Source organism: Contarinia nasturtii, unplaced genomic scaffold (genome assembly GCF_009176525.2).
Source record: "Contarinia nasturtii isolate CC-2019 unplaced genomic scaffold, AAFC_CNas_1.1 Cnas_scaffold_1240, whole genome shotgun sequence".
Lineage (NCBI taxonomy): Eukaryota > Metazoa > Arthropoda > Insecta > Diptera > Cecidomyiidae > Contarinia > Contarinia nasturtii.
Genome location: NW_022198581.1, coordinates 5450378 through 5471645, shown reverse-complemented (window position 1 = coordinate 5471645; position 21268 = coordinate 5450378). Strand labels below are relative to the sequence as shown.

The 21268-nt window shown below is 33.0% G+C and overlaps 1 protein-coding gene across 4 annotated transcripts; it reads right to left on the bottom strand.

Annotated features, from left to right (window-relative positions):
* Positions 1 to 633: 633 nt before the first annotated feature.
* On the bottom strand, positions 634 to 20471 carry LOC116345356 (neurogenic protein mastermind). 4 transcript variants are annotated; one of them, XM_031774646.1, is made up of 13 exons: positions 20051 to 20471; positions 12375 to 12671; positions 12000 to 12266; positions 3519 to 4301; positions 3080 to 3443; positions 2786 to 2994; positions 2484 to 2694; positions 2237 to 2407; positions 2013 to 2149; positions 1853 to 1940; positions 1276 to 1305; positions 1084 to 1200; positions 634 to 994 (listed from the first exon to the last, which is right to left on the bottom strand). In XM_031774646.1, the coding sequence occupies exons 2-13, from the start codon at positions 12426 to 12428 to the stop codon at positions 687 to 689; spliced, it is 2739 nt and encodes a 912-aa protein (XP_031630506.1). In that variant the 5' UTR covers positions 12429 to 12671; positions 20051 to 20471; the 3' UTR covers positions 634 to 686. The 4 variants fall into 4 exon arrangements, with proteins under 4 accessions (XP_031630506.1, XP_031630503.1, XP_031630505.1 ...); XM_031774643.1 differs by having other exon boundaries at positions 635 to 994; positions 1853 to 1949; positions 20051 to 20470; XM_031774645.1 differs by having other exon boundaries at positions 635 to 994; positions 1853 to 1949; positions 12000 to 12263; positions 20051 to 20470.
* Between the last annotated feature and the right edge of the window lie 797 nt (positions 20472 to 21268).

The window sequence follows — 21268 nt, the reverse complement described above, 5'->3', positions numbered from 1 at the left end:
TTGAGTTCGATATAGTGCTACCATTTCCCACTTTTTTTCCTAATCGGTTTGGTAATATGTGAAACGGAAGAAATGTTTCAAATATTTTGACATTTTTAGGCAAAAAAATACAACTGGATAGATTTACATTATCAAAAATGTTGATTAGAGAAATTACTTATTCGTTTCCTTTAAAAACTTAAAAAGTAATATAACCAACAATCGTTTTTTCTATTTGCATTGCGAAATTTGCATAATCAGGAATTTTTCATTAACTAATTCGAAATGAGATAAATCCCTATGTCATTTTGTTTGTTTGTTTTTTTTTTTTTTTAGAATAAACACAATTCCCATTGGAAGCTTACACAATGAACTGAAATCAATTGAGTCATGAGTATCGAATTGTTCTTTTTGTGACAATAAAATAGTAAAAAAAAGATATTTACATAAAACATTTCACATTAATCCCATATTTGTTCGACATGTGCGAAATATTTGTTCCATTCCTTAAAACTAATATAAAAAAGATTTGCTTTTTTTCTACGAACAAAAATGTTTGTTTTTTTATATATAAAAATAGGAAAATACAAAACAATTTTTTTAATCATAATATAATATAATAAAAATTATTATTGTATAATAATATAATAGTGATAATAATAATAATAATAATTTTAATTTACAATTCACGTCTCCAAGTAATTGCTTCAAGGCAGAATATCGGAGAAATTGAAACTTTCATTATCGAGTGAACTAAGTAAGTCTTGTGCATAGTTACTTGCATCTCCCACGGGTAAATTGTCTAAAAATTCCAAGCTATTTCCGTTATCATTAAAATTAATGCTTTGCTGTTGTGACATGATGGCTTGACGCCAATCGGGATTGGTCATTTTATCGGGCATCGAATGAACATTAGATTGTTGACGCTGGTTCATATGACCGAATTGTGTTTGCATGCGCTGTTGATTACCATGCTGTTGCATAAACATTTGATGTTGTGGTCTCATCATAGCACCTGAAATTATAAAAAATTTAAATGAATTCAATTCGTATTTTGTTCTTTCAATTTATTTATCTGTGTTTTTTTTTTCTCTCGTAAATTACCTGCATTTGGCATATGTTGTTGATTCATTCGTCGCATATTTGCAGCAGCAGCAGCGGCGGCGGCATTATTTGGAAAACCACGATTTGATTGGTGCATCATTTGATTCGGTAACATTCCTGTAGATGTGGAAAGAAAGTTTTTGTTTTTATATACAAATTACAATTATTGAGTTTTAGCATAATTTATTTTACCTTTATATTCTGGGGGGGGTGGTCGATTTCCTAGGGTTAATTACAAAAAAAGAATAGAAAAAATGGGTATTAATAAACATGTAATGGGTCTGTAATGGGTGTAATGGGTAATATTAAATTTTTTTTAAATCTATACAATATAGAATAAAAGCAACAATAACATTCATTGCTTAAATTTGAGATTTGGTAGTAGTAGTAGTAGTTGAGTTTAACGCGCTATTCTGTGGAAGAAAATAAAACTCACTATAGAATAGAACTTGTGTCTTGAGACACTGCCATGGTCACTACCTAAATCAATCGAAAAAGAAACGAAACGAGAAAATAAAATCGACATCAAACTACTACCAAATCTCAATTTTTCAACAATCTGTGTGTTTGCTGAATCAGCGCAATTTTTTTGTGTTTGTTTGTGTGCCACACACCATACAAACCATATTATAATTTGACTTTCTTAAATTCTATTTTTTGTTATTTGATTTTAAATGAAATTCAATTTAGGACAATATTTGAAAGAATGGGAATAGAAATGGGATGGTAATGGGTCTGTAATGGAATAGTAATTTTTAAGTGTGCAAACCTTGTCGATTTCCCATTTGCATGGCTTGTGCTCGCATTAGTTGCTGTTGCCGTTGTTGATGTTGTTGATGTTGTTGTTGCTGTTGTTGCTGCTGTTGCTATAATACAAAGAAATATCGTCATTTCAATGGAAAATTGGCAAAGGAAAATGGTCAACTCACCATAACTGCTGTCGAAGACATCATAGAACCATGCGCATTCATATTCACTCCCATTGGATTACTCATGGCTGTCATATTTTGAATAGGATTACCGCCAGCATTGGCTGCATTTTGTGCCATAGATTGAGGTAAATTGACTGTAAAAGTTTATTCAATGAATTGATTCCATTATTACTTTTTGTGCTATATACACTAAGCAGCGACAATTTCATGTCGATACAAACCTGAATTCTGGGTCGTCATATTCATTTGCATGCCCATTTGTGTATGTTGTTGTGATTGTGACGGTGGCGCTTGTTGATTCGTTGACTGTTGCGCTTGTCTTTGGCGAAGAGTTTGTTGGGTGAAATTGATTGTTTGCGTTTGTGAAATGGAATACGAGTCATTGGCTGCATCTATATACACATATACAAATAAAATATGAACATATTAATTATTAAGTTAAGTTACATTGGCAATTGAATGGCTTACTTTGAGGATTATTATTTGGTTGCTGTACGTGAGGCTGTTGATTTGTATTCATATTGCTTGTATTTGTATTGCATCCGGGGCCCGCGTTCATATTTTGTGGTGGTTGTGCTTTGTTTGCGTGCTGTTGATTGAAGAAAATACCTTGTTGAGCTGCAACGGACACATTATTTTTCATATCACCACTTAAATGCATATGTTGTCCAGCCGAAACCTAGAAAAAAAAACGGAAAAACGATTAAACTCATCCATCTTAAAAAAATTCGGGGCAGTGTGTGTGTCTGTGTGTTCCAATATATGCTTACGTGAATGCCAGGTGAATTTGGACCATGCTGATTGATATGCAATTGTTGCGTTTGTTTCATTTGCAATGTGGTCGTCGACTGATTGTTTGGCATTGGATTACAGTTGCCGGCGCCATTGTTCACATTCACATTGGGTTTGCCAGCATTCGGTGGCTGTCGTGGTGGTAAGTTGTTCGCTGTATGTGGATTACGACCCATAAAATTTGGTGCTGCAATGTAAATAAATTTCGATGGCTTAATCAGACATTCCATGTTCGAAAAATGTTGATAATCATTTTAAAATAAATTTTATACCTATTGAATTTGGTGAATTATATGGAAATTGTTGTTTATTGAATGCATTTGGATTGAGTTTCGATTGCATTTGCGGTGGCATGTGGTGTGTTTGTTGTTGTGAAAACATCATCTCTTGTTTGGCGGCTAATTCAAATTGCGAATTATTCCCCGTTGAATTATTTATAAAATCGGAGTTATTAAATTGACTAAAATCATTGCCAAACGGCCCAGAATTCACAATATTATTTCGATTTGGATTCACTTGCTGCTGTGGACCCGGATTATTTGCCATTGGCGATCGAACAAAAGGCATTCCCATATTTTTATGTTGCTGATGCTGTTCAGCCATTTGCTTAAGTGTTTGTGCCGGTGATAATTCGCACTTAAATTGAAAATAAATACATAAATAAATAATTAAAAAAAAAATCAAATTGGTAATAGCCACAAAAATATTTACCATTGGATTATTCGTAACGTTACACGTATTGGAAGCCAATGTATTGTATGCGTTACGTTGATGAAGTTGTTGCTGCTGTTGTTGTTGTTGCTGCTGCTGTTGCTGTGATTGATGGTTTTGTTGTTGAAATGGAATATGTGACGTATTTGGTGGTTTCACATTGAAACTGTCCAATCCCAATTGATCGGGATTACAGTCCTCCGTTTTGATATCCATTTTAAGAAAATCGGAATTAGTAATATCAGAGGTGAGATCAGAAATAATGTCTTTGAATGTATCGCTTTTGTCGATTGTATCAGTGTCAATGAGATCCGTAAAACCAGGAAAATGACCATTGGTTGCTGCATCTTTTTCCAATGCGGCAACACATTGATCCAAATCGGCAAAATCAGAGCAGCCGGGCTCTTGTTTACATTCAATCAAATTATTAGCCAAATCAGTTTGCGATGCAGGCGAAGCAGTTTGTTGACCATTTACATTTGGTACACAATTTCCGTCATGTTGACTATTCGCATGACTATGAAGAATGACACCGCCATTATTATTTCCATGTTGTGTACCATCACTTTTTACCGATGCATTCGTCAATGCTTTTACCGTAACATTTGTGCTAATTTGTTGCGCCTGTGAATTTGCAGCTGATGTCGTAAACTCTAACTGTTGCACAATTTCGACGGAAAATTTCAAATTTTCACTATTCGTATGTGATAATTTGTGGGGTGGCTCATAATTATCTGTAACATTTTCCGTGTCGTCTAACGATCGTTTCAGGAATTTTTGTTGCTGTTGGAATAAATAAAAAAGAATCATTTTTAATTAAAATTGAAAACGCAGAGAGTGAGAATGAGTGTGTGTGTGTTATAAAACTGAAGATAAATTTCAACCAAGATTGAGATGGTCTCGGATTAATCGTCAATATTCAAACACAAATGAATGCAGTTTTTATACAATGAAATGCCAGTGGGCGGTATATGAGAAAAACTTCACTCAAAGATGAACCTCTGGAGAATATGTTCGCTTATACATATTCTATGTATGATGTTTGTGTGTGTGTGTGTTGACTGTATGTTGCGCAGGTGCGTTTATCTTATTCATGTGTTAACCTCATTGTTAAAATCATTATCTGACTGTTTGACAAAAAGGAACGCGTGTTAGTGTATACCATAATAACCGATATGCTCAGCATTTGTTCTTTTGTCTTCGACCGAAATATTCTTGCATGAGATATCGTTATGAATCCTATTGAAATCATTATTTATTTGGTTGTTGTTCTTTTTATCGCCTCTCGTTGAACGATCGTCGACAAAACAAACGCATAAATTTGAGTCATATACAATGGAATTGAAGAATCTGAATGTTGTGTGAGCATCGCAATGTCTTCATACAGTGGAATGTTTGATTTGAAATGATTAAATGGTTTCATCATACCGGATATTCTCATTTCATCGTTTGAAATATGTTGTTTTTTTTTGCCACGAAATCATTTAAAAAGAAAAATACAAAATCAACATAATAAATTCGTAATCTGGACAATTTTTGTTTTCATGACATTGAAATTGCAGTACATTCTACACACTGTATGTACACAAAGTGTGTACAGCTCATAACTTAAAATTAGCGTTTTATTTTCAATCTTCTTGTTCTTCATTGAATAAATATTTATGGGCTTACTCATCAACGATATTTATTCAGTTTCAGAATTGAAATATGAACGTAAGAATGCATCGTCTGGATGACACAGCTTTGGGTAATTGAATACACGAAATGGAATCGATGACGATCATAAGAAATAGTGGTAGTCTCTTTCATGTTGTAAGATCAAATTTAGTCCAACGATCGGAAACTTTCGATGAAAAGAAAGAAATAGAGAAAGTTTGGATTGATTTGAAAAGTAGTTTTTTTTTTTTTAACAAAATTTTAATGTCTATGCGTTTGCGCTCATAGTTCTTTCTCCTTTCTACTGTATATGTATAATAGTGCTTATATTTTCATTGTAAAAATTCAATCCATCGTAATCGTGCTGCTTCACTTTCCCTAATTAAATGGAAACAACAAAGAAAACAAACAAATCATCGAAACGATGTAAAATGCACGAACACACAAAAAAAAAACGTAAAATAGCGTCATACGCACAGAAAACCATTTCGAATGGAAAGCAAATGTATCGTTAAGCAAATACTGTGTAATTAGTTTGTATGAAACGTTGAAGTAAACGCGCGCGACGCGCGGTCGACGTTTGCGCTTCACCAATGCATACAACAATTCATTTTGTACGTATGTAAACTTCTATAAAAATAATTTTTCTATATTTAGCTGAGAAAAAAATTATTTCATTTGCATTTCGCTTTATTTTCTTTAACTCTTCTGTTTTTTTTTTTGCGTTGCCATATTAAAGTGGCCACTGTGATTTCAAATCAGTTAAATTACTTTTTCGAAATTTTCACTCATTCGCTTTATCCAAATTGTCTGATTCTTGCTTGTTTTGTGCATATATTTCACAATTTTTCGTAATTAAATTTCGTTCATTTCGTTCCTTCATATAACATTTCACGGATAAAATGTCCAAACTATCCAAAAAGGAAAATGTTTTTGCATTTTCATAAGAATTCCGAAATAAATGTGAAAACAATTTAAATGTTCTTTGAAGAGTGTAAACTTTAAAAAGTGTAAATGGCAAGCTCTAAATTGATGTCATTCACAATTCAATGCAGGTTTGCATCATTTTTCTCAAACCAATTGAACATATACCATAGAACATTTATCGGGCAAAGTTAACAATACGATAAAGTCCATCAGAACGATTTCCTAAAATGATATCATTACGTGTTGAATTCAAAAAATAAAATAAAATATAAGCGCGGATTGTTGAGACTCTTTGTTCTGATTTAAAAAGAACTATTTCCGATTAAGGTCAGGTGACCGATAACCTTTTCAACACAATTTTCTTTCGACTACTATGCAACGATCACTACAAAAATTCAATTCACATTTCGAAACTAATGATTCATTTGGTGAATGAACAATAGAAACTTGGCTTTTGAGTATGGTCCAAATGGCAGTAGTCTAAAATTAAAGATTCGAATTTGGATGATAGAAATTGTATTTAACAAATGAATAATTGCATTTCAATGCTTAAATTGTACTTAAAGTGCATAATTTCAACAGAGTTTGGCAGTACGTTTGAGAAATAGAGAACCAGAGCAAAATTGTATTGCAAAAAATGTAAATGAAATCATTGAAAAATACAATAATGAGCTAGAGGGAGGAGCTAGAATAGAAGAAAGACATTTTATTGAAAATGCATACGAACGCGAGAATCTGTAATAATGTCAAATTTACTTCATTATTGTTATAAATACAGGAATTTTCATCGATGAATACCATTTAAATGATTCAGTCTTCTTCATACTGACACAAAAATACACACAATTTTGAAATTTAATTGGTTATCATGTAGTGTCTTTTAGTAAAAGCAACGATTGTTTACCCCCTGAGTATATGTTCGTACTACATTTCCATTCGAAACTTCAAGCTTCGATTATGTTTTCGTTGCGAGTAACGTTATATAGTGAATGGCATGAATAAACATCTTTGTCCACTTAAAACATATATTGACTTCGCTGTGTCGGTTGTATTTGTATATGTGTTTGCATGTGCATGTGTTATACCGCAAATGAGTGCCAATAGTAAATACACTGTATATTTAATTCGAGGGGCTTCGCAAAAGCTGACGAAAATTCAATTCAATTTTTAGCACACCTCGGTCGAATGTATTTGCAATATCAATGTTGAAAACTACATTTCGATAATAAAATCAACCCCTCGGGGAACATCGATGCTTCATTTACCGAAATTACTTTGAATTTAATTGAGTTTTTATGTTTTCAATTTTACAAAAATGAATCATATCTTAGTTCAACAAATTATATTGAACATTCAATTTGCACATATCTTTCGATTCATTCATCATCACACTAAAATTCTCATTTAGGAAGTGGAATTTGTTTTTGTGCTGTCAAATAAAACTTCCGTTCATACGAATGAGCTTGAATATGAAAGTTGAGCGATGAGAGAAAAAAAAACTGCATATATGTGTTTATGTAAGAAAGTTAGTATGGAGACTAGGAACTAATAAATAAATATGATTGGTCTTGGACTAGTCGAATTTTATTGATTTTTTTTTGGTTTAATTTTTACATTTTTTTTTTTTTGAATAGACGAAAGCCAACGAAGTTTTTATAAGCGAAAACATACCATTAAATTTTATTGACAGTTTGTTGTTAAATAAACAGCGCTTCAACTCGCTTCAAATAGATGAAGCATTTTTTTTCTCTCTATTTAACGGGACAAATGCATCGGCTAACCAAGTGCAAAATGCATCGTAATTTGCAACAAGTTCATCTACTATTATTCGAGATAGTTATTTTTAGAAAATGTGTACAACGATTTAAGTGACTGTAATCAATGTATGACAGAATATTTGGATGATTTTGATAAACAATAAATTAGCCTATTTGGTTCATATCATTTTCCATGTCAATTCGATCATGAAATAGTTACGTTATACGTGTTTTGTCTTAAAATGAAATTCGTTAAGAATTAATGTCGCGAAAATGGAAAGCAAACTATAGATATGTGTATCGCATATGAAACAACATTTGTTGTTGGTATATGACATTACATAATCTTATAAATATTTAGCTCCATTGTTGCAAAAGCTAAAGTAAAGTTACCTCCACGAATATGTAACCAATAGACGAGATGTTAAATGCAATTACTTCACCTGTTTTCGTTCGCAAAATGAATTCGGATTAAAGTAATGAAATGATCAAATCTATCAATACACTGAAAAAGTGACTCTATTGCTTCATAGAATGAAAATCAGAAATTGCTCTACAAATTATTATACAGCAAGCAGTTTTTGTTGCATAATTTTTTTTATTTCCAGAGTTGTTCGTTTATCCACCGCAGAAACGTAGTTTATATATGTATTTGAACAAACAGATTATGGCCAAAGTTTTTCGAAACTAAAATTCAACGTCCAACCAATGAGATTTGGTCTGATAACGAAAACATGACAAGACATTTATTATTATTCAATTTCTCTCTCTCTGTCTCTCTCTCGGTGTGTGTCCAGTATTCTTATAAGCAAGCTACAATTTAGGTGCGTACATAAATTTTACTGTGTAAATTATGATTTCAAATAGCTTGTGTTGATGTTTCAAGCATCGTTCACAGCACTAAAAATCATCTTTTATTCAGATCAAATCCGTTTCAGGAGACTCATTAAATCGAAAACTTGCGATGAATTGTGTAATTTATGGAATCACGGTGAATTCTACTCAGTGGAAACAGTGACTTTGATATCATCCATAACGTGAATAGAGACTATATGATGATGATATGAAATAGTATACAACTTTTTGAATATAAAATTGAGCAAAAGAAAGAGAGTTTGTATACCACGCCCCCCACCTCTCAATTTCTCTCTATGTTTTCGCCCCGTTACTATAGTATACATTGAACAGACGAATACACAATCTAATGGGCACACAATTTGAGCATTTGCCTTAGCGGAAAATTTTTTCTCCGTTTACTCCAACTTAGACCACAACCTCAATGAGAATCGGAGGACATACAAGAAAAGACAACGGACAGTATGTGTATGCGTCTATCCGTCGTTGTGCGCTCTTATCATCTCACCATTTCAATTATATTTTATGTGCGCACAGGATAACGACAAGTTATTATATGTGAGCCTTTAATAACAATAAAAAGCTTTATCCATTATCGAAATGGAAATGCTTTTTCTGCATGGCATCAATGCGTTCGTGTTTGTATTTTTCTATGGCTGATACAATTTTAGCGCTGAGATGATGTTGATTTACTTCCATTTAGATTTCATATGAATTTATATGCAAATTTCCTTCAGTTTGTTTCACAATTAAAAATTAACTACAGCAGAAATGAATCGAGGTAGATGTGGCGCATTTTCAACACAACATTGAATTGAAGAAATGGAAAAGCGGACGGTAAATTTCCGTTAACCGAAAAAAGGAATAAATTATACGGTTTGTGAATAAAGTTGGAGGCAATAGAAGAAAGTTCGAAACGTAACAATTCAATATAGACAGAATATATGCGCATTTTTAGCATCGAAGAAAATAACAGTGAAAAACAGTATTTGGTTGTGAAAGAGAGAATAAATGTGCACGTTTAGTTAAACTTGACAGCGATTATGGTTTGAAAATCTTTAAAATGATACAAATGGAATGGTTCGCTTCCATTTTTGAAGTGTGAAAAGCGCCACTTCACGGGTTTTAGATTACTGATCAATACAATTTTCAATTTCACTTTCAGTACACATTCGTACACACGTTCTCAATATTGTATGCGTTACGTTCGATTTTTGGTTCACTTACACTTCCCATTCACACGCTATGCGGCACGCATAAAACAAACCAAACATTCCTCCATCCAAAAGAGATTGTAATGTGCATGTTATACCATATTGACTTGCGTCTTACCCTCTTGATTCAGTATATTGTGTGTGTTTGAAAATTGTTTGTGTCGTTTGTTTTTCTTTTAAGTTGCGGATACGTGCTATAACACCCCAAATAAAGTACATACATAGATATGAATGTGTATACCTCTACTTATATACCAATATAATATTGGATTTTAAGCAGTATATTGGAGCTCGGATAGGACATAAGCAAGAAGCTGGTCTTTGCCATATAAAGCTATACAACTTTTATGAAGTCAGTAACAAAGGGCTTTCAATGAAATTGCACGAATCTAATGGTGAAATTGTATGAAAACCAAAATTCCAAGTTCGAAATTTGTTCGAACTGCTTAGAGCATTGAGCGCATATTTTATGCGCAAAATAATAAATTGATTCGATTCATGTATTGTTTAGCCAAACAAAAAACGAAAACGAAAATGAATTTTACAAAATCTGATGAGATTCTAGGCCACACATCCAACTCTCTCGGAAACAAGTCGAAAATTGCGTCGAAAAGAACTTGAAAATCGATTCATTTCGAGCATACAAAAAAAAAAAAATATCACATTATGCTAACTTATTGCCCGCAACCCGATCCGATTTTTATGCAACTCCTTCTGTCGTTTGTGTGCGATGTTTCTCGGGTACGAGAAAATCCGTTTTTTTTTTTTTAATATTCTGTTTTCAACAATTTTGACTAAAGAAAAAGTCAATGTGTACATTATTTTGCATACATCCAGTTACGATGTTGGGATACCGGCTTCACAAACGATGATGTGACAGAGTTTGCTGTACGAAAGCAACCATCGAATGCGCTTGCTGTTTCCTGATCTATCGTATTTTATCCATGTAGTCATATAGTTTGCGTACATGTATTCCAGTAAGTGTGTGGGTGTAGCAGTTTTTGTATCTGTGCCTGTGAAAATGACTACTTTATCCCTCAAATGAGGTGCATATCATCTATTGGAATGCTATGTTTTAGAGAAAGCCAAACATACAAATTGTACACTATTAAGCAAAAGTTATATTGGATTTTGGTAGCTGAACACGTTCCCTTACACACATTACCTTACACACGCGCACACTGGCTACCGTAACCAGAGCGTATTTGTGTGAATGATATAATTTCGAGCAATGAGGATGGGCATAAGGACGAAGGAGAATGCAGCACCGAATACGACGATTTGAAATCCAATCGCCACTATTGTGGATGGCGTAAAATGAGCGTGTAATACAGTGAGTGAAATGCTTGTGCAAATGTCACTATTGCCGCTTGCTAAATTGGAAAATTTTCCAGATTTTGTTAAGATTAAGTCATTGTTCTGCATGTTGGTCCAAAGTTCATGTTAACGCGCCAAGTCCAGAATAAGAGAGAGAGAGAGAGACAGAGATCATTTCTTGGCCATTGTGGCACATTTTTTTTATTTCATTTCCGAAATTTTTATGACATATGAATATGAATGATAAGCTACAAACTGAATGGGATATCAACACTTAGCTTTGGGATGCATAACATGTGTCTCATCAGTGAATCCAATGAATGAGAAAGAAAAAAAAAGACAATCCCTCAACATTCCATTTCGTAAAACGGATTTAAATCGAATTGAGCTTCAACCAAATGGAACATTTGCCATCATTTTATTAATTTCCTTGACATCAATTTAAATGCTTGCAGATTAAACACTATCGTATTTTATACCGCACAAATGCAAATATTTGAATTCTCTATGAAATTGAAATTCCGGTATTGTTAAATCACTAAATAGTGATTTTCTCTTCTTTAGAATGTAATTTTTCAACATATCATAGCTTATTTTATCCCTTTCCAACACAATAAACCATTATGAAGATATTCTATATTCATGCGAAATTAGTTCGCACTTGGCAAAACAATTATTTTACCGATACGCTTCAAATCGATAGATTTGAAAGAGGCAGCACTATCGTAGTGGTATTAAAAATATTGTATACTTACAACGTGAACGCTGCTTTGTAAATTTCCAGCGAAAGATGCATTTTCTGGTTGCTTTTTATCAGCTTTCTTGGCAGCTTTTTTTGCTTTGTTTTCCAAATAGCGCTTTTGTAGATTCACTGTTTCTTGGCTCTGCTGTTCGCATGTTCCGGTGAACGTTTGTTCGAACCGTGGGCCACATACTGTGTGATGTTGACGATAGCCCCCAATACGTTTTTTCAATCGATCGAGACCATTGCCAATTCTGGATATATCTGATGGCGCTTGCTGCTGAAATTGGGAAATTCATTCAAATTATGGAGACCATTCAAGTTTTAACCCAACTGATTGAGTTTGTTTTCTGATGTGTTTGCCATTCAATATAATCATTTAATTTACCTGTTGGTGTGCCGAATTGGCATTCGGAAACGTTGGTACACTTCCTCCATCCATACGAATGAATAACTACTTGTGGTACACGCCGATGCGCTCCACAATATTAATATTTTATATTTGATATTTTGATTTAATTAATTTGCTCAATTTTTCTCTGATTGCTTAAATGACACTTAATTGATCGGCTTTTCATCTAATCCTCTTGTTTATTGGCACACATTCATAGTTCGGCTCGATTATTGCTTTACGCTGCTTTTAGCTGCTGACGATGACACTGAATCCACTTAAACTGTTATTATGCTAATGATAAATAAATAAATTCAAACGTTTTAAATTAGATTCTATTTATTACTTATTGCATATAAAGAGATATTATTTTCTTGGGTCGCGATTGTAATATCGCTTTTTACACATCGTTTAGATGATAAAAGATTCTTAGATTTTCTTATTTCAATATGTGCCACTCAAAATGTTTTCTACAGTGACAAAACATCGAACAACTATTTTATGTGACAAACTCAACGCATTCTATGGCTATGAGTTTTCAAACAATTTCAAAGTTTTTATCGATACAAATTTCCGCAAATGATAAAAGTAAACGATAATATCGATCAACATCAATAATTATCTTTTATCAGCTTAAACGTACGTAATAAATTTTAATAACAAATTTTACATACGTTTGAATATTTCAGAATATTTACTCAAATTTTATATTCAAGAATTAATTTGCAACCGCAAATTATTAAGATCATTTATTGATGATCAACATACTTTTTTGAATAAAATTTTAAGTGTGCTTTTAACATACTGTGACGGAAAGACAAATAGAAAAATTGAGATTAGGTTTGAATTTGGTCGGTACAAAACAAAATTTCGCGCTTGAAAAGTAAGCAGATACGATCCCTCGGCAAGATGGATCTATCTGTTATGTAAATCAACATATAAAATGATCATGTTGTGTAAAATTGAAAAAAAATCCTTCCAAACATACATGGGCACGGAACAAATTTAAGAGGGAGGTCCATCAGCGAATCAAAAACCTTAGCAAATCGAAAGAATTTTTCTCTCGGAGTACCTTAGCACAACAGGATTTTTTCGGTTTTTTTCGAGAGTCGAGCGCTATCCATATGAATACATTGTGACGTCACACATCTTACACAGAAACGACATCTTTGTAAAACAGACTAACTACAATGTAAAAGTATAGCGAGAGGGGAAGGGAGTAAATAAAAAGGGGAAACAGATACGTTTGATTTACATTGTAGTTAGTCGGTTATTAATAGATGGCGTTTATATAGTGTGCCCTTATTGCGCTTGACTCTCGGTTTTTTTTGGAGATCACTTTTTTGACGAAAATCCCTAGCAAATTGAAAGAATTTTTCGCGAAAAACCCTAGCAATTTTAAAGATTTTCTTCCATTTCTAAAGTTGATTAGCAAAAAAAAAGGTCTTCACTTTCCTGTGAAAAATCCATATCAAATCGGAAGATTTCTCAGCTGCCGTCGAGGGGGGTTAGCTCGGACGATTTAAGAGGGGGGTTATCCGGGGTTATCCCCCCTGTGCCTATGTATGCTTCCAAATCAAATGGTTTTTCAACAAAAACTATGCATTTTCCAAACACCGGCAAGTGTTTTTTTTTGTTGCAAGAATTCAGATGAGTGTATTGAAAACTTCTTGCCAAAAACTTGGCATGTAAATAAATCTCCGGCCAAAAATGTATATTGTGGTGTAAACAAATGTTCGATGCAAATGAATCTCAATGTTTATTTATGAGACGAATGACATTGGTTTCATTTGCCTTTGCGTTGGTCCAAATATGATCATTTCTTAATGAACGATTTCATGATCGAGTCAGAGAATATTCATGTGAGAGACGAATCACTGCAATGAACAAAGAAAGAAAAATGATGGTGAGCATCCGGTTTGGCATATTCCTTATGCATAGTCCAGTGTGCATGTTGTGAATATTGACGGCGTCATTCTTGTAACGTTCATCGTGCATTGCGCATTGTGCAGACTACAGTTTTGCCGCATCTACACTGTACAATGCACATCGGCTCATAATTAATTTTCTATTAATTGCAGTCTTATGTGAATATTTCCGTTGTGTGATGCCATTCTTGGGAGCGATTGCGTGAAATAATGGCAAAAGTGTGAATGTTTGCCACATGCAACGAAACAACGGCGCAATTTTTCATTTGCCAATTGAATACAACGAGAAAAATGAAATAAAATAAAATAAAACCCAAAACAGCAAGAATAATATTGAAGCTCATAATCTTTTTCACATGCCTATTTTGGGCTCGACACCGAAACTGATAATGAGTGGACTCGTTTAACTTTCAGAACGTTGTTACCAACGGCGCAAGTAATTCACACTAATATAAAATTTATGTCTATTGATGCGCAGAACATTTGCACTTGTTTCTAAAAAAAAGTAGGTTAATTTAATTTAATTCCCTACATTTTTTTCGCGCGTATTCAACAGGTTGAGCGACTTTTTGAGTTTTTAATCTCGGTTTTTTTGTTATTGCTTCATTTAATTTGTCAATTTGACACGTGAAACTCAATATTGATTCTAAGTGACAATTCAATTGTCTGAGTGACCCAACCGATTTTGATCACTGACATTCCAATCTAAATTTTAATCACAACTATTTCGTATCCGAACAATTATTTGTCCAAAAAATGTTTGAGATTTGTGTATAATTTAGAAAACACACAAATCGTTGTTGGGAAAATATCGGAAAAATCGTGTGTTGGGCATACAGAACCACTAAACCTGCAGATTATTAACAAAATCAACATTATCATAATAGATGCAATACAATAGAATAGAAAATTATACAGTTGCCTTTCTATTCGCGTATTAGTCACACTCTCTAAAATCATTCGTTTTCACCAGCCAGATTTGTGTGGCTCGACCACAAGAGGTTGTTTCTATTGTGAAACGCAACAATTTATTTGTGCACTATTTGCACCGATGATCGTTTGTTGTTTTTATAGTCAGTGTTGTGTGTGTGTGTGTGAGTTTAGTTTTTGCATAAATTTCTGAATTAATCGAGCGAATATTAATTAAAATAGTATTCTACACAACGCGAACATGTCATGAATTTATTTTATATCAAAGGATTTCAATGATGTTACGAAACATGCATTTTCCATTAATCGATGTATATTCAAATCATTTTAAACTCAATTTTAAAACTTAAATGTGATTATATTTTCAGTGGGCAAAGTGATTATTGAAAGCCAAACGAGCGAGAGTACACACACACACGCGCAAACACAAACAATTTCATTACTAAATGATTCAGAACAAAGCCATCCAAATCAAAATCGGCGTGAAGTGATTTATTTGTTTGTAGTTTGACTCAAATTATACTTGTGTGACGATTATTATATATGAATTCCTTATCTCGGCCGTCAAAAAGAAACATTTTTTTATTCCTCTCTGTCGTAACAATGATGAACACACAGATACATATAACAAAGTAAAAACAACATTGTTTATGATCTATTAAAACAAATACATTTCGGATACGCGCGGAAATGCCGTTGAATATTGATGGTGTACACATACAAATAAGCATTTGGAATGCAAACAAACGGAGCAAAATAGAAAGTATATCGCATCGTTATACATGGATATCGATTCGTTGTTGTATTCCATTGGCCTGTGTATTCGTCAACATTAACCCATTCGTCGCGTCGATACCATATCACCTTACACACATATAATGACTTGCATGAATCTTTGTGTGAATGATTTAAATAAAAAAAAACATTTTTTTTTTTTTCAAGAAAATAAAAATGTTCGTTGAATATTTTTCATTCGAAATGGTTTTTATATGTAAATGTGGAAAAGATTCTTTGGAAAAATCAGAACATAAAAGTTGAAATTTATAAGTTAAAAGAATGCATCTGATGAGTGGGTTAATGACAAAATACTTTTGAAGTAAGAAAAACGCATACAACACTAATACATTGAATGAATGCGCGCTACAAAATGCTTTGTAGTTTTGTTTTTGTGTGTTATTAGCTAAACAAATCATTTGTTTTGATGACACAATAAAGAGAATGTATTTGGTTGATTAGCCCCGGTGAGCAAAGACCGATTAAATGAACGACTGCATATCGTGAACATTTTGTTATGACAATAATAAATTTCATTCAAATTGAAAACGAATCAAATACAATTTTAGGATATGGTATGGACTCAATTGGTCCGTTCATCATATGAATTCGGATTTATTCTTACGAAATTACGAGACTGAATAAAATGTGTCAATTATGGTATAGTCTAACCAAATGCATTGTCAATATGAACGCATTGTTTACTTTGATCATATCAGATGTTGTTACTTAATCATGCGGTATGCATGTGAAATGTTATAAATTGACAAGGAAATGGTTAAATAACTTTTTACAAAATAAACAAATATGCAGAATTGAATGATTTACGTGAGATACCAATGAATTGATTTTCCTCATAAAAATCATTCCAATTATTATTTCGTGTAATTGAAAAGAATTCAATTAACATGCAAATGTCCACTTGGTAATGCTTGTACAAATCCTTTGTATGTGTACATGCGTTCTATGCTCTTTGCGAATGTGGGTAGTGTAGAAAAAGGGTTGGAATAAAAATAAATAAATAATATAGATCGTATCTTAATGCAGGCATTGGTCTATCGATGAGGTAAATTGATATAACCCAAACTAAAACGCAAAATGAGATAATTACGTACGAAATGGTTAATTTGAATAAACGTACGTTATGTGTTCAATACTTATGACGTAGGTATTATGTATACAATTTAACGATAGAAGTCTGATCTTTGCAGCCCCTTTTCAACTGGAATAAATTTATTATCTATTCGACGAATGCGTGTGTGTGTGTGTGTGTGTGTGTGTGTGTGTGTGTGTGTGTATTTTTTATATTCGGTTTCTTTTTTCGTCATGTATCGATATTTTGCTTGTTGTTTTGTTGCTATTATTTATTTGAAATAACCAAATGCATTCCATTTGACGAATCACATTGAAAAAGAGAGAAGACAAAAACTATTTAATTGTATTAAATGTTCCTTCGATATTTTTTTCTTCTATTTTTATTTGCCTTTATACACGGTCGATCGTTTATTGTTGAAGAAAAATCGACCAGTAAGAGAAATGCTTGACAATAAAGTTAAACAAGAAAACAAAAATACTCGACGAAAAATTGAATAAAATTAAATACATATATTTATCGAGAGTTCAAGTATTGGTGTACACTCCTGATATACATATATTTTGTTTCGTTTTTTTTATTTTGTATTAATATTGAATCAACTGAAATGGCTTTCGTTGAAATTCTAATCATATATTTTTTTACAGCGAAAGTTGTTCAACTTTTAAAATGATTAGTCATTTCTCATTCAACTTGAGTTGACATTACACACAAATTCGATTACTTCTCTCTGGCACGATGTTCTGATAAAATAACGAAATATTTCCTTTGACATCATCATAGATAAAGTAGGAGTGAATACTTTGAATCATACTGATTGACAAAGCGCCAATGCGTACTGTGATATTAAATTCTACAAAAGTTTTTGAAGAATCAAAACGTGTGCTCTTTTTCTTTTAACCCTTGTCGGTTGTCAAGTATTCACATAAAAACTGATGTTAAGATATTTAATAGTCGAAAATGAAATTTCTTCATTAAACGGAATAGCTTCTGACGATGGCAATCCAAGGGGGGATAATTCCAAAACAAAATTTTTCAAAATTTAGAGGGGTAATTTGGTCTCTCAAAAAAAAAAAGTTGATGAACTAAAAGAAAAAGATCCTCACTTTGCCGTCGAAAACCGTTTGAAAATCGAAAGATTTTCTCTCGGCAAAAATCCCCAGCAAAGTGAAATTGATGACCCCAAAAAAGGTCCTCACTTTAGAATTAACGCAAAAGTTTTCCGCAATTTGTAAAGGGGTAATTTCAAAATTCGTTCCCCAGAGGGGGTAACCCCTGGTTAGAAGCTATGAATAATGTCAAAAGAAATTCATTTTCAAGTGATTTTGTAGTGTGTCTTAAATAGTAGTATTGTCGTATTTTGGTTTTGTGTATGACAGATGTAAGTGCATACTCTACTCTTTGTATACAATCGACCATAATGCATTAACTACGAATGCTCGAGATAAACAATGGTTTAATTATCGAATAACGAAACGTAAACGTTATTGACAATGAAGAAAATATAGGTTGTTTTTGTCGGAATGCGCATTATATGACATTGTTTTATATTTGCTTCTCTAGGCTTCTGGAGTAAAGTAATCATAGATTCATTCATATGTTGCATTAATACTTCATTTGCTGAATGATCTTTCTTTATACACGTACTACACACACACATACATACAATGAGTGTCTTAATATACTTCTGCGTTCAGTCATTCCGTCAATTTGTACGGAACTTGAATTCATTGTGTATGTATTTTATTTTTGTTTATTTTATCTTCATTCATAGTTGCAATTGAGAAAAGAAAAACTAGAAATGTGATCCGTTGTGTATATAAACACAAAATGTGTGTTCAACAGCTCACCATGAAAGATGAAATCAACAAAGTGCAGTTGACAAAACATTATGCCATAAATCACCTGAAATGCAATTCAGGATCATTGCAATTTAATTTCATAAATACTTTATTGAAATTCATACAACAACTGTAATGAATGCAATTTTTTTTTCGTCATATTATATTTTTAGATCGTCAACGATTTGTTGCAATGTAAATTCTTAAGCAGAATCGACTGAGGCAATAACACAGAAAAAAAAATTGCGATAGAAACAGAAACAGCGATAGAGAGAGAGAGGGGGGGAGGAGAGTAGCAGAAGAGAAAGAGTAAGAGAGATCACAACTCGTACGCACACACACAGAGAGATCGGTATTCAACAAAGGTGCACAACCGTTCCGATTCGTCACGATTCGTAAACAATGAAAATGCATTCAAATTTTTTTTTGTTTCCTTCTAGTTAATTAGTAATCACAATCTCTTGTGATTGCTGCTGCACTTTGTAAGATCAAACATAAAAACGATTTATTTCATAATTTCTCGAGCGATCTCAAATCAATGCAAAAATAAATAAATAAATAAACAAACTGAAATCGATGTATTGAAATACATTCCGAGTAAAATCGCCACTGTTATAATCATTTAAATTTCATTCAAATAATTCGGAAATTCTACAATTTGTGCCAGCAATCGTGCGCGCGCGCTCACTCTCTTATCGGTAATTCAATTTGAAATACGTACACACATTTCACAAATAAAAATAATCATTGAAACTCGTAATCATAAAAAATGTTCTTGGAGAGACTTACAAAGTATCATAAACATCACAGTTAGTTATAAACAAAGTTTAGATGATATACATCGATTGTGATCATGCAAAATAGATTTAAATGGAAATTAGCATCGAAGCAAGTACTTGGACAATTTTTTATTTGTTTGAAATCATCATCAAAACAATCATAAATTATGGGACACACAAGTTTCCGTTAGATTTCATTGATTTCAAAAACATTCAAGCACACAAAAATAGTAGAGCAAAAAAAAAATCACAAATCTTAATGAATTTTCACTGAATAACAAATCTTCATAGTATCGAATAATAACGAATTTATAAGTCAGTCACTAACCAAGTAAGTGCACCAAATTTGTTGTGTCGTTCGAATTGTTGTAAAATTGTTTCTTTTTTCTCGATTTATATTATGTGAATATTTGCATATTTTTATGTCATATTTACAAATTTATTTATTCACACACAAAAACACATATATTCTGAGCGAATAAATGCTCGATTCTGTTTCGGTAATTACACTATAGTCTTTGAATTGTTCGCCAAATTTGAGCTAAAAACAACTGTTCTATCGCGATATTATTTTGCATCGAGAGAGGAAAAAATTTCAATTAAAATTATTACTTTTTTTTACTATTTTTTTTTTATTTTTATTTTTCCAATTCGTGTCGAAATGAAAAATCAAACTAAATATTTTGATGTGTTCTGAGTTGAGTACGAAGACGAGATGGAGATCGACAACGAAAACGCGTGCTTTCATAAAAGGCCATTACAAAATACTGAACACACATACCATTTTAAAGTATACACCATTCGATTTTACATTGTTGAACAGTAGAAGCGAAACGAAACAAAACAGGAACAACACACCGAGAGCTCAATCAAATGCCGAACGGAATATAGAGTGTTGAGAGTGCGACAGCGAACAGAGTTCAGTTCATTCGTTCGGTCGGTCGTCACGTATATGTATGCATGAATGTAGCATATATACACACACTATACAGAGGGAAAGGGAGAGAGAGAGTGAGTGAGTGAGTGTGTGATACACAAAAGTATTTGCCGCCGCATCGAATTGTCACTGCGATGACGATGGAGAGGTTGTGCTGCAGCTGTTGTATTTAGTGGTTTGCTGGTTGTTGCGTTAACGCTACCATTCGTTTAAAACCGAATTGAAGCGACTCTCTTGTTTTCCGTATATACAGAATACAAACAATGCAATGTATTCATTTATTCATCGCCAACGTTGGGCGCTTTATCGGTACGAATGGCATAAATGAAATGTTTTCAGGATGATACACACTTTCTACTGTTCGTGTGTAGTGCAGAGCAAAATTCAAGTCCTGAACATTCCGACAACTACGATACCTCCGGATCGAGTTGTGAATACAATGTGCCAATAATGGGTATATCATATATCGCTTGGATGGGACTGTTGTTTGCCTATCATTTTGACTTCTTCTTCTTCATCATCATCATCTTTTTTTTTGTTTTGCTTCAGCCCAACCAAAGTGACACACTGCGGTGCAAAACAATTGCATTTCGATTATGCAGATCTGAC